Source organism: Oncorhynchus masou, chromosome 17 (genome assembly GCF_036934945.1).
Source record: "Oncorhynchus masou masou isolate Uvic2021 chromosome 17, UVic_Omas_1.1, whole genome shotgun sequence".
NCBI lineage: Eukaryota > Metazoa > Chordata > Actinopteri > Salmoniformes > Salmonidae > Oncorhynchus > Oncorhynchus masou.
This window is the reverse complement of record NC_088228.1, coordinates 32,390,953-32,405,461: the sequence shown is the minus strand read 5'-3', so window position 1 is coordinate 32,405,461 and position 14,509 is coordinate 32,390,953. Positions and strand designations below refer to the sequence as shown.

General features: G+C 43.0%; 1 protein-coding gene across 2 annotated transcripts in view; it reads right to left on the bottom strand.

Moving 5' to 3' along the window:
- Nucleotides 1-1,748: 1,748 nt before the first annotated feature.
- Nucleotides 1,749-14,509, bottom strand: part of LOC135558866 (CDK5 and ABL1 enzyme substrate 1-like) — a 32,801-nt gene continuing 20,040 nt past the window's right edge. For both annotated transcript variants that reach the window (XM_064993049.1, XM_064993050.1), the window contains 6 exons: nucleotides 12,207-12,312; nucleotides 11,933-12,092; nucleotides 11,269-11,375; nucleotides 7,554-7,660; nucleotides 7,102-7,309; nucleotides 1,749-5,573 (listed from right to left, as the gene is read on the bottom strand). In XM_064993049.1, coding sequence (XP_064849121.1) covers nucleotides 5,433-5,573; nucleotides 7,102-7,309; nucleotides 7,554-7,660; nucleotides 11,269-11,375; nucleotides 11,933-12,092; nucleotides 12,207-12,312 — 829 coding nt within the window. In that variant the 3' untranslated portion in view covers nucleotides 1,749-5,432. The remainder of the gene's footprint in view (nucleotides 5,574-7,101; nucleotides 7,310-7,553; nucleotides 7,661-11,268; nucleotides 11,376-11,932; nucleotides 12,093-12,206; nucleotides 12,313-14,509) is intronic.

Below are 14,509 nucleotides of genomic sequence, written 5' to 3'. Positions count from 1 at the left end.
TTTTAAAAAGAGGGAAGGGCAATAGACTAGGCCAGGGGGCTTTGTCCCCCCCCAAACGATGGAACACATGTGGTACAATGGAGGTGGCTGACATGTGAGCTGACCCCAGGGAGGGCAGTCAATAGCCCCTTTATGAGGCACAGAGGGGTATTAGGAGTATCAATGGAGGACTAAGCCATATAGGCCATGTGGCCGTGGCCAGGCCTGGAACTGTTTGTTTTGATTGCAGCACGAGACTGGGACTGGCGTGACTGCCCGCCTTGTTTACCTAGGATATGTGTCAGGTGGCCCGAGAGAACCTGTTCATTCCCTCCCTTTCTCCATCTCGCTAACTCTCTCCCTCTCGTTTGCTCAATTTTCCTTTTTCCCCTCCATGAGAAACTTTCCTCTCCGATTGCATCAGAGCCACAGCCGGGCACAACAACATCAGGACAGAGCCGGGCACTCAATAGCACTGGCAGGCCTTCTTATGCCGTGTTCACTTGCTAGTCTGACATTTCTGACTTGCTGACTGGTTGAACCCGGCAAGTGTATAACCACAGAGTTCCTAAACCCAGAAGATCAATATCGCAAGACTTCCAGGAACGTTAACGAAGCAGACCAGGCCGGGGTTTGAGAAATCAATGAGAGATGTAAATTCTTCCTTAGTTGTTCATTTCCTCGAAATCTAAAGGCAAAACCTAGATTCGAGGCAATGTCTTAACTAGTTGAACATGTTATTACTCCAACTTTGTAAAACAACATTTTATTTTACCTTTATTTAACCAGGCAAGTCAGTTAAGAACACATTCTTATTTTCAATGACGGCCTGGGAACAGTGGGTTAACTGCCTGTTCAGGGGCAGAACGACAGAATTGTACCTTGTCAGCTCAGGGGTTTGAACTCGCAACCTTCTGGTTACTAGTCCAACGCTCTAACCACTAGGCTACCCTGCCGCCCCAGGGTAACCTTTGATTTGATGGCCTGCACATGCATAGTTCTGTGCGAGACGTTATCGGGTCTACAGCATTAGCTTAGATAGCCGATGTCGCCATGTTATCACCTACAATTCCTGATCGGGGATTTCTATTGGCGAAGCAGTTTCTGCCTATCTTCTTACCGTACTGTCTTTGGTATAACTACCACCAGTAACAAGTCGGACATTTCCGAGTTGCCTAGTTCCGACTAGCAAATGAACGCGGCAATAGTCACACTGACTTGGAGTAGTTTTTGTAATGCTATATTGCCAAGAAATATTTTTATTTTACTAGACAAGTCAGTTAAGAACAAATTCTTATTTACAATGACATCTTACTCCGGCCAAACCTGGACGACGCTGGGCCAATTGTGCGCTGCCCTATGGGGCTCCCAATCACAGCCGGTTGTGATGCAGCCTGGAATCAAATCAGGGTCTGTAATGACGCCTCTTGCTTTAGACCCTCGGGAGCCCGGGATATACTTTAATATTCATAGTCTAATTTACAAGTTATTCATAATATCCCCTTTTAGGTGACAGACTCAATGTCACCGTAAGATGTGTAATGTGTTTTAACACTTGGAGCTAAGCCTCCTTAAGTTATCAAGGGGGTAGGATTCTATGAGAAACATGCACTGCCTGATCATGCATGCTTGAATTGTAATAGATGATTGGTTCTCTGCAATAAATATTAAGAGTGGAACCAGATGATATCTTATGTTATGACAGTAAATCAACTCACCAAGATCAGCAGCCAGCAGGATAGAGTGACACAAAATGATGAGGAAGCCAATCACATTTCAGGAATCTTGTTTTAATTGAACAAGCAAGGCAGTATATTTACAAACATACACACGTGTATTCTGGTGTTGTTGACCATGAGCTTTCTGCCAAACCATAAAAAAAGTGTGTATCCTACAACATTCTTTGGGTTTAGAAATCAAAACATCTAACAATAGTATTTCACCCTGATTTCAGCACTATCCATCTTCTCTGTATAATTAAAATGACTACAATTCGATTAAAATCAGACAGTGTTCAAAAGACAAAAACGATTTTGATCTGATAAAACAAACAATACTTTCCTGTTTTTCAAGAGAAACTCTTGGTAACACTGCTATGATGTCACCAAAATAGCATGAACATATTCCGAGTCAGTATTCATGTCATAAGAAGGAATTCCCCTCGACCACGCCACAAATTGGAGAAAACAAACATTCTTTCCCATTGACCCCTACTGTAAAAGAGAACTTCGTCGTAGATTTTTTTGTTATCAAGAAATAACAAACGTGCCGAAAAGCTGCTGTGTTGTTCGATCAAATTTGCAGATGTAATCACTGGTGTAGCGAAATTCTTACGTAGAGTGCAGTCGGAAAGTATTCAGACCCCTAGACTTTACCACATTTTGTTATGTTACAGCCTTATTCTAAAATACTTTTTTATTCTCTACACAATACCCCATAATCAATTTTTTGAAATTTTTGCAAAGGTATTTAAAAATTAAAACAGAAATACCTTAAGTATTCAGACTCTTTGCTATGAGACTCAAAATTGCATCCTATTTCCATTGATCATCCTTGATGTTTCTACAATTTGGAGTCCACCTGTGGTAAATTCAACTGATTGGACATGATTAGGAAATGCACATATCAGTCTATATAAGGTCCCACAGTTGACAGTGCATGTCAGAGCAAAAACCAAGTCATGAGGTCGAAGGAATTGTCTGTAGAGCTCCGAGGCAGTATTTTGTCACGGCACAGATCTAGGGAAGTGTACCAAAACATTTCTGCAGCATTGAAGGTCCCCAAGAACACAGTGGCCTTCATCATTCTTAAATGGAAGAAGTTTGAAACCACCAAGACTCTTCTTAGAGCTGGCCGCCAGGCCAAACTGAGCAATCGGGGGAGAAGGGCCTTGGACAGGAAGATTACCAAGATCCTGATAGTCACTGACACAGCTCCACATGTCTCTGTAGACATGGGACAATCTTCCAGAAGGACAATCATCTCTGCAAGACTTCAACAATCAAGCCTTTATGATAGCATGGCCAGACTGAAGCCACTCCTCAGTAAAAGGCACAGAACAGCCTGCTTGGAGCTGGCTAATAGGCACCGAAAGACTCAATCCATGAGAAACAAGATTGTCTGGTCTGATGAAACCAAGATTGAACTCTTTGGGATGAATGCCAAGAGTCACGTCTGGAAGAAACCTGGCACCATCCTGACGGTGAAGCATGGTGGTGGCAGCTTCACCGTGTTTCACCGTGTTTTTCAGCAGCAGGCACTGGGAGACTAGTCAGGATCGAGGGAAAGATGAACGGAGCTAAGTACAGAGAGATACTTGATGAAAAACTGCTCCAGAACACTCAGTACCTCCGAATAGGATAAAGGTTCACCTTTCAATGGGACACCCTCAGCACACAGCCAAGACAATGCAAGAGTGGCTTCAGGACAGTCTCAATGTCGTTGCATGGCCCAGCCAGAGCCCGGACTTGAACATTTATGGAGAGACCTGAAAATAGCTGTGCAGAAACATTCCTCATCCAACCTGACAGAGCTTGAGAGGATCTGCAGAGGACAATGGGAGAAACTCCCCAAATACAGGTGTGCCAAGCTTGTAGCGTCATACTCAAGAAGACTTGAGGCTGAAATCGCTGCCAAAGGTGCTTCAACAAAGTACTGAGTAAAGGGTCTGAATACTTACGTAGATTGAGGATCAGTTTGATAATAAGGCTGTAACATAAAATGTGGAAAAAGTAAAGGGGTCTGAATACATTCCGAATCCGCTGTACATGCTTATGTACATGTAACCAGGTAAATCCCGACATACGGTTTGCAATGCTCCCACGTAGGGAAATAGAGCATGCGAGAAGAGCCCCGTGGCTTCAGACTATTCAGTGTGGGAGTATGGGAAATTGTGGTGACCCAGTGTCCAAGTAGGCTACACATAGCCATTTGTTTGGAAAACATTTCATCACAGGTAAGAAAGACATTTAACTAATGTAGTGTAGTCCGTGTGTAACTACAATCACTACTTGTAGCTTTATAGTCCGTTTGTTTGTGTTGTTGGTCTTGGCTAGTTTAATGTTCTGGTTGGTAGCTAGCTAGCACTCACGTTGCTAACATTAGCACCTTCATGAAAAGGGGCATGAGGGAAGCCCTACAATATTACGATTTTCTAAGTAGTGAGAACGCAATGTTGAAAAGTCATCCATATGTTATTTTGTAATTGACAAAATCAAGCAGACAACAAGAAAATTGTGTTTGAAAAAAGGTCAAGTTTTTGCTGTGAGCCAAGGTTATTTTCCCTACAGGCGGGCAGGGCAACAATGTTCTATTTAATACTGACTGGGACCATAACAATGGTGACCTTAGAACTGGAACCACTCGTCATAAAAGACAGATGGCACAATCATATTGTGACCGTGACAAATTCATCACATGCCATATCAAACACTTAGTCAAGTCTTGACAGATATTTTGATTATGACGCTATTCAAGTTCAGTTTCAAGATCAGAGCTGTAGCATTGGCAACATCATGCCCTACTTCTGATACCTTTCCACCCACTCCAGTAAAGCACTGGAAACGTGCCGATGATACACTCTAACATAGAGCACAGGAGATTACACATTAAATGATAAGAGTGGTCCCATTTACATAATGTCCAAAGCAAGCACTCAACAGGTAGAAAACAAGAAGAATACTTAAATGTACTGAATAATGTACCGTATAAAATCCTATTAAATCTGTAAGTTTTTTGCAATCGAAAAGGTTGTCAATAAATTGTCATGCGGATCGTGGGATTGGTGGCTGGGAAACAGAAAAAGGAAAAGGATTAGAAAATATATTGAAAGCTATTTAGATCAACTTCCCTTCCGGGGTTTAAGTCAACTCAAATTGATCCGAATGAGTTTGTTTCACAACCCTCACCCAGTCAAGAGTCTCCGAAAATGGCCTCTATCCATGTCTGCAATATTCAAAAAGTGCACTTCTAGCGAGGAGAGACTGGAAAACGTTTTTCAAAAAGCACAGAGTTACTGGGATAACAGTCCTGTCAAAATTGGCCACGCGACAGGTTTGCGTCATTCTCCACGACAATCATAAGGCAACCAAAACATGCCAAGCAAGGATTACAACAACAAAAAATTAATTGTTATGAACAGCTTTCGCCAACTTTCATCTACCAATCTTTTGAATGTGTAGATAGTGTTAAAGAAAGTAGAAGTAAAAGTCTGAGAAGAATGTTGAAGTAAAAATATGGGTAACTTTGGCTGCTTTCAAGTCTCGATCTGAAAATGTACATATGAATGTGGCCTGCAGTAGAGTGTAGAGGAGCTCCAACCCTATGGATCTCCAGGCTGCAGGGAGACCAGCTGGTCGTGGGACTCGGTGAGGTGGGGTGGTCCAGTAGGGTGGGTCTCCTGGTCCTGGATCAGGAGGGCTGGGTGTGGGTGCTCTCCTGATGGGTCACTAATGCTAGGAGGTCTGGACGAGGCGTCTGTAGTGTGGCATGACCTCGTTCTCAGGCAGGTGCAGGTTGAACTCCAGGGCCACCAACACAGGGAACTCAAAGGCTATCAACTCCCTCCTGTTCACACGAAACCTCTCCTCCAGTTTCTACACATCAGAGAAAAAAAGGGAGATGAGAAATCTACAAAGTAACCCACTTTATTACTTCCTATATCCTGTAATACACACCGAGTGTACAAAGCATTCAGAACACCTTCCTAATATTGAGTTGCCCCCTCCCCATTCTTGACACACAAGGGAAACTGTTGAGTGTGAAAAACCCAGCAAAGTTGCAGTTCTTGACACAAACCGGTAAACCTGGCACCTACTACCATACCCTGTTCAAAAGGCACTTCAAATCTTTTGTCTTGCTCCTTCACCCTCTGAATTGCACACATACACAATCCATGTCTCAATTGTCTCAAGGCTTAACAGTCCTTCTTTAACCCGTCTCATCCCCTTCATCTACACTGATTGAAGTAGATTTAACAAGTGACATCAGTAAGAGATCATACAGTGCCATGAAAAGTATTTGCCCCATTTGTCATTTTCTATACTTTTGATACTGAATGTTGTCAGATCTTCAACCAAAACCTAGTACTAGATCAAGGGAACCTGAGTGAACAAATAACACAACAATTGCATACTTATTTAATTTATTTCAGAAATAAAGTTATGCAACACCCACTGCCCCCGTCTGAAAAGTAATTCCCCCCTTACACTCTAACTGGTTGTGCCAACTTTAGCTGCAATGACTCCATCCAAACGCTTCCTGTAGTTATTGATCAGTCTCCCACATTGTTGTGGAGGAATTTTGGCAGCGACATTTGTGGCATTTCAAGCATTACCTGTTCGTTTCGAGTCCTGCCACAACATCTCAACTGGGATTCAACAGGAGAATGTCAGGCCATCAGTCTGTGAGCTGAAACTGATGCACATTTGTGTCATGCAGCAAGACAACGATCTAAAACAAACAATCAAGTCTACATGAAATGGCTAAAAAGCAACAAATTTGAAGTTTTGGAATGGCCTAGTCAAAGTCCAGACCTGATCCCAATTGAGATGTTGTGGCAGGACAGGAAACAAGCAGTTCATGCTTGAAACCCACAAATGTCGCTGAGTTAAAGCAGTTCTGTACGTAAGAAATCGGCCAAAATTCCTCGACAGCAATGTGAGAGACTGATTCAAAAATATACAAAAAAGAGAAAATCAGAAAGGGGGCAAATACTTTTTCACGGCACTGTAGCCAGTCTGTCATGGAAATAGCAGGTGTTCATAATGTTTTGTAAACTCAGTGTAGAGCGACTACAAAAAATATAATTTTGTCTATGATCATAGGGATCATAGACAAAATTATATTTGTTGTAGTCACTTTGCCATCTGTCATGTGGTGCTTTTCTGTCACACAGATAAAAGCAGATTCTACACAGACTACATAACAGCCGATATCTTTACAACATCTGAAAAAGTGTGTAACTTCAAAGGAACCACGTCTAAAGGAATTCATATGATATAACAAATCGTATATTCCGTGCAGAATCGCTGTTTGTCGGCGTGACAGGAAAACGCCCATGATTTCCATCAGGCTGCTCAAGAGCCGAAGCCTAATGCACTAAGAGATGACGACGACACTTACATCTATGAGCTGCTTGACCTCGTGCTTCTTGAGGTCTCCGCCGATCTTGGCGGCAAGCAGGACGCAGGCGCCGGCACAGAGTTTGCGGTTCTGCTTGTTGAGTTTCCCCTGGAGGACCAGCTTCTCGAAGTAGACGAAGGCCATGGCTACGGTGGGTTCCTCATAGCCACACTCCTCCTGGGCCAACTTACGGATCTCTCTCTTCAGACTGGTGAAGGGATGGAGAGGAAGGTAGAGAGGGGGGGGGGGGGGGGTGGTGAAGGCCGGGTTGATAGACAAATGCAGAGGTCAATGCTAAAGAAAAAAAAGAAAACCCAAAAGTGCCAGTGTCGCCAATGTCTGCCAGGAACTACTGTTGATACGATTAACCACAAGGGGTTCAAATAAGGCTGACACAAAAATGATCTTTTCAACATCATACTGAAACGTATGCGTCGCGTAGACGTCCCTACCTCCGGACTTTGCTGAGGGTCAGCCGTACGTGGGGGAACTTCTCCTTGAATGTCTCGTTCATGTCCTTTTTGAGGTCAGAAGGCTTGACGTACTCTATGACTGTAGTCTGAAAAGAGAGATCAAAGTATTGGTGTCAGAAAGACACGCTCTGATGTTAAGCTCTGCTGTCTGTAAAATTGTGCAAGTATTACGTCATTGTATATGTGGAAGAGGACACAGAGAAGCATCAATCTCCCTATGGACGGTGATGTGACCTTTAGATTCAGGGTTAGGTTTCATTGAGGTGGTGGTTGAGTATCAGAGAAGGTGCACGAGATATTGGAGTCAGGCAGAGAAGGCTGGTGGGAGGAGCTATTGGAATGGAACTAATAGAACGAAGTGAAATGTGGTTTCCAATAGGTTTGATAGGGTTCCATTTATTCCGTTCCAGCCATCACAATGAGCCCTTCCCCCTATAGCTGCTCCAACCAGCCTCCTCTGGAGACAGGTAACATTGGGTGGCACACCGTACACGTCCCACGATAAGATAGAATAATATTCCAGAACGTTTACGACGCTTTACATTTCTAAGCTCTGTACGTTCCGTTGATGTACTTCAACTGAGCCATTTAACTTTATTTCAGGTCAGAGGTTCATGTCCGTTATTTATGATACTTCAACTGAGCCATTTAACTTTATTTTCAGGTCAGAGGTTCATGTCCTTTTTGTTATTTAGGAAGATAGATATTAAATGAGCACTGGATTTTTGTATTTGAGTGCCAACATTTACTTCATTCCCCCCACGAATGACTTAAATGAGGTATGTGATAGGAGAGTGATAATCAAAACAACATATTGCCCAAGTTGGCTCACGGTAAGTCATTTGCTTTGTTCAAACTTGCATTGCTCCCTATCTGAATCCAAAATATACTAAAGTATTTGCACCAACCAAAATATTTTTAAGTATACTTTGACTACTGCAGCAAATCTGTGGCTACTGTGGGCCATGGGAAACCTAGAGGGAGCATTTCTAAAATGAAAGGACTGTAAAATTTATAGATGTATCTTTTACCGCAAAGGAAACTAAATGTACTAAAATTATTTCTATCCCACTCTACAGTTAGTAGCAGACTTGAAAGATCAGTTCAAGAAAGATAAAAGGCTTAGATAAGCACAGTGACTGATCGTGCAGTGAAACGTTCAGCATCTACTGGTCACATTCCTCGAGGAAAAACACAATAGCTATTGTTGTTTCGCAATGGGAGGAAGATAAGAGAAAAAAAACTGTCTAGCCTTAACTGAATACTTCACGTCTGGTCTGTCTATTCTACCAGCCCAGATAACACCAATGGAGCCAAATGAGAAATGAACTGGGAGTCTGTTGTTGTTGCTTTGATTCGAACACAAAACGAGCGTTCCCTTGCCAAATTCTGGACATGAGAAAGTGATTAAGTAACAGTGAGGTATGTCCACAGGAAAAGGAGTGGAGCGGATAAACAACAGACGTGAGTCTGAAATGGCACCCTATTCCCGACTTAGTGCACTACTTTTGAGCAACTCTATGGGCCCTGGTCAAAAGTAGTGCACTATACAGGGAATAGGGTGTCATTTCTAACACACCCTAGCTGTTATGAAGTGGCTGTTTAAAGCGCTACTGAATAGAGAGACAGGGAGTGTATTCACACACATCACAGACAAGTAGGAGTGTGAGCTGAACCAGGGATTGGGCCAATGACCTTTCTGATTAGAATGGTCAGACAGCCTCTTTGGACTTACAGTGAGTTCAGTTGATGCAGTATGAGGTAGAGCCACGCGCAAACGTGTGGCAAGCTGGCATTTGCCCGAGGACTTACCAAAAAAAATAAAAATATTGATGCAAAAGCATTCAAAAATAGGAACAAAGTACAGTTTTTTTTAGGCTGATTTGCCTCAATTTGTCAATTCACGCAAAATTGATCTGTCCTTCGCATCGGAGGGCTGCAGGTTCTGTGCGTGTCTTGACCAATCAGATTACGGAGATCACAGGTCGCGGGGGCCGGAGTACAACGCACGTCGAGCAAAGCTCAAAGCGCACTCTCCACTTTCCTCTGAACGACAAAAACTAAAACCCTTTCCATAAATGTTGTAGCTACCTACACCTAAATATTAGTGAGCTGACATGCTGTATGGATATAAAACAAGACGATTTCTCAGTCTGATAAACTGTAGGAGTCTTCAACCTTTTCTTGCCCAGTGACCCACTCCCAGAAACACCGCCGACCCAGTGACCCACTCCCAGAAACCCCGCTGACCCAGGGACCCACTCCCAGAAACACAGGTGACCCACTCCCAAAAACCCTGCCGACCCAGGGACCCCTATCATACTTTAGCAAAAAAATGTCTAAATAAAAATATTGTCTTACCAGAAGAAGTAATCAACATTTTAAAATAAATAGATTTGGTATTTTGACCTTTATAATTGGAAGAGGAAGTGAAAACTCTAACATAGTCTATTAGCTAGAAAGGTCACGAAACACATTTTCACTCAAATCTGTTTTGCTGGTTAAATAAGGTGCCCCCGGTTGAATACCTCTGCTGTAGGCTACTAACACAGCCTACTATGTGCCCTATCCCTCTGGGCAGGGTAAACAAAGTGGTAACATTATGTATTTATAGCTCATCTGTTTGTGATAGGAGAAAAAATGTGAATGTGATCCAATTAGGTTTAGATTCAAACTTGGGCTGGCTAGGCTACCTAGAACTTTTTAATCCAAAAGTATTAACTGGAAATAATCCAAAACAACACAATAGTGATGACATGGAACAAGTTCATTTTGAATTAGGCCTACAGTTGCATAGGCATACACGATTGCAAACCTGCATGAAGCAAAGTCAGCCCTGTGAGTTCTATTGTAATTGTTGTCTCTAACAGTATAACTTTAGACCGTCCCCTCGCCCATACCCGGGCGCGAACCAGGGACCCTCTGCACACATCAACAACAGTCACCCTTCGAAGCATCGTTACCCATCGCTCCACAAAAGCCGCGGCCCTGCAGAGCAAGGGGAACTACTACTTCAAGGTCTCAGAACATGTGACGTCACCGATTGAAGCGCTATTTAGCGCGCACCACTGCTAACTAAGCTAGCTGTTTCACATCCATTACATCTCTGTGTCGAGGAAACCCCCACGAGTCTGGTTTTAAAATATAATTCACATGAACAAGTATAAGGTTGCTGCAGTTTGACAGGGTTTTCAAGGGGGGGCCTTGGGACAGAAGTTTTTTCAGCAGTTTTTTCAGCAGTTTTTTTTTAAACCATGTGGCCTGATTTAAAAAAACTCAGGGGCCATCATAGCCCACATAAAACCTTTTTTGCAACTGACGAATCACTGTCATGCGGTCCAGAGTTTTCTGGTAAGGTTACCAGATCAGGAAAAACTCTGGGCCCCAGGGAAAAAAAATGGAACCTTTGTCGTCACCTCTGGTCTGTGATAATAAATAGGAGCTGGTTCGTTGTTTCTCTTAGGTTGTGTCTCTGACAACTATTTATTTTGAAAAATGTTGATAATAATCTGAAAAAACAAGATAGGCCCCAAATCTTTCAAATACTTTAGCTGTGCTTGTTTGAACTTGTCTGGCACAATGGAGTACAATCCCTGTCCATGCGGCACTAAAGGCAGGCTCAATTCAAAATCTCAAAGTATTTTAAATCAAATGTTGTTTGAACCCAGGCCTGGTAAGCAGAGGGGTGTCTCACCATGTATGAGGGGAAGATTAGGACTCTCTTGTGCTTCCCACACGGCCACTGGGGATCATCCAACAGATTAGGGTCGTACTCCCGGATCAAGTCCCCCAGGTCGTTCCCTGTAAGGGACAAAATGACAGAGTAACACAATGAGCCAAGGACAAACAAACACTGGGGACAAGAAAGAAGAATATACAGTGTTTTTCCAATTCTTCTAATACATAGTCAACTTAAATCAAATGTTATTTGTCACATGCACTGAATACAGCAGGTAGATCTTACAGTGAAATGCTTACTGACAAGCCCTTAATTATATTTTCTTAACTGCATTGTTGGTTAAGAAAATAAATAAAAAGTAACAAAATAACAAGGCTATATACAGGGGGTACCGGTACCGAGTCAATGTGTGGGGCTACAGGTTAGTCGAGGTAATTTGTACATGTAGGTAGGGGTAAAGTGACTATGCATACAAGCCCTCAATGTTGAACATGAATCAATTACATCTAAAAACGTCACACTGCGGATGGTTATGCCTCGGAAAAAGTGATATGTATCACACCCACTCTGACAGGCCTACTCATATTCAGGGGCCTCTCTCTAGCATGAAGGATCCACACACTGACCTGTACGAAACGCTACAACTACTCCAGAGGATCCACACACTCATACGACTGACCCGTGTCGATGCTGCTCTGGTTGCTGTTGGCCCGGGCCAGGCTGAGACTGCGGTGGTTGACGTTACGAGACTGAGTGAAGGACGACACGGAGTCTATGGTGTTCCTGCGACCGCTGCCCAGGGCGTTGGTGGGGTACAGGAACTGGGTGTACGACACAGTCTGTGGAGAAAGAGAGAGAGAGAGACACACTCACATTTTCAAGAGCATGTTACTGTTAATTAAGGCGCTCGTGTTCAGGCTCTCACACAGGGTTGGTCTCCAGTCCTCTCTCACCTTTCCGTCGGCCCCGAGCTCCACTCCCTCCAGCCCGATCACCATCTCCTTGGCACTGACCCCGCCCGAGGGGTGCCGCTGCCGCCCGCTTTCCAGTTTCACATCCCTGCCAGGGCGCAACACCTTTAGACATCCCTTCCCATAAAAGCCCACACCACCTGCCAAACAGTCTGCTGTCTAGACTCCACCTCAGCATCTCTAACTCTGTCCATCTAGTTCCATTTTTATTTATTTTATTTTTCATTTATTTTACACACAGTTAAAATGTGCTTGTTATCGATTTGTAGAGCACTGCACTAACCCGATCAGATTCTCCGATTACCTGTATGCGATCTCTGACTGGGTGGGTGATCTTTGCTAGAATTTGGAATCCTAAGATGTATACAGCGAGGGGTTGAAATGAGAGTGCGGATTAATACGGGCATACTGGAGCATTCTGCCAAGTAGGGTTGAAGGAATGCGGGCGGTTGCATCACCAGTACTCTACATTTCATATCAGTGTGTTAGATTTCGAAAATAAAAAAAGCGGGTCACATGCTCAACTAAAGAAGGAAATGTAGTACTGCACTGAGCTGAAACTGTCGTTGGAAATGAGCTGACACAGTCGTTGGAAATGACCCGTCGGGTTACAGCCTTGAGATGCTCTAGAAAAAAAACCTCTCAGGGTCCAGTGTTGCTGTAAAACCATCTAGCAACTAAAGGTTTCACATCGACTCATACTAAATGAAAATGCATTATTATTAAACGTTCATCCCTTCATGGACGTTCACCAGGCTGATTTGACAAAAGGGTATGTGGTGGTTACAGTAGCGATGGGAGGGAAAGGCCAATGGACAAGCGTGACTGCTTTACAATGACACACAGATGGCCATCACATGACCATTGTTATTAGGATTAGATGGCAGACTGTCTGAGGTGGAGCTGTGATGAAAATAGCATTGTCTGGCACATGGGAAAATCTTGTTGACCGATGCATCACACACACACACACACACACACACAAAGATCCCAAGGCAGAAAACTTTAAGGAAGGGAGATAAGGTGAGGAAACTAAGCAAGCCAGGAAAGCCAGAGGTTGCAGTCTGTCAAAGGATGAAACAGAGAACACAGTAGTGGAAGGAAACAAAGAGTATCTTGTCAAGTGGCTGAGGGATCAATTCATAAGAAACGAGGGGCAAAATAAAAAATAAATAAATAGGGGGGCAAAAATAAATAATAATAATTAAAACAGATCTGCCTTTTCACAGAGATTAAACAACAATATCTAAACAAGCAGAATCAGACCTAAATGTATTAAAATGTTGTTTTTTTTTATTAACAATTATCAAGGTTACAGAAGCGACCTCCAGTTCAGGAGTGAGCAATGAAAACGATGTTCTTTTTAATATTAACAACAGGAGACGGCTCTAAAGAAAGGAATGTGGAATTGGACCAGATAGAGAACATAAGAGAAGCCAAACACATTCTAGGTTCCCAGAATTCTACGGTGCCATAAATAGTTATTATGAACTGTCGTAAATCAATAACAACTCTAATTGGGGCAAGAAAGGGAGAAAATGCAGGAAAAAGTCATACCAGACAGAAGCTTGGACTTGTTCCTAGTCTAGTTCTACAGGGCATTCAGACTGCTTGACTTTTTCCACATTTTGTTACATTACAGCCTTATTCTGAAATGGATTAAATAAATAAAAATCCTCAATCTACACACAATACCCCTAAATGACAGTGAAAACTGGTTAAGAAATGTGAGGACATTTATAAAAAAAAACACTAAAAAAACAGAAAAATCTTATTTACATAAGTATTCAGACCCTTTGCTATGAGACTCAAAATTGAGCACAGGTTTCCTGTTTCCATTGATCATCCTTGAGATGTTTCTACAACTTGATTGGAGTCCACCTGTGGTAAATTCAATTGATTGGACACACAAATGCACACACACACGTCTATATAAAGGTCCCACAGTTGACAGTGCATGTCAGAGCAAAAACCAAGCCAATGAGGTAAAAGGAATTGCCCGTAGAGCTCCGAGACAGGATTTTGTCGAGCCACAGATCTGGGGAAAGTTTAAACCACCAAGACTCTTCTTAGAGCTGGCCGCCATGCCAAACTGAGCAACCGGGGGAGAAGAGCCTTGGTCAGGGAGAAGACCAAGAACCCGATGGTTACTCTGACAGACCTCAAGAGTTCCTCTGTAGAGATGTGAGAACCTTCAAGAAGGACAAGCATCTCTGCAGCACTTCAACAATCAGGCCTTTATGGTAGAGTGGCCAGACGGAAGTCACTCTTCAGTAAAAGGCACA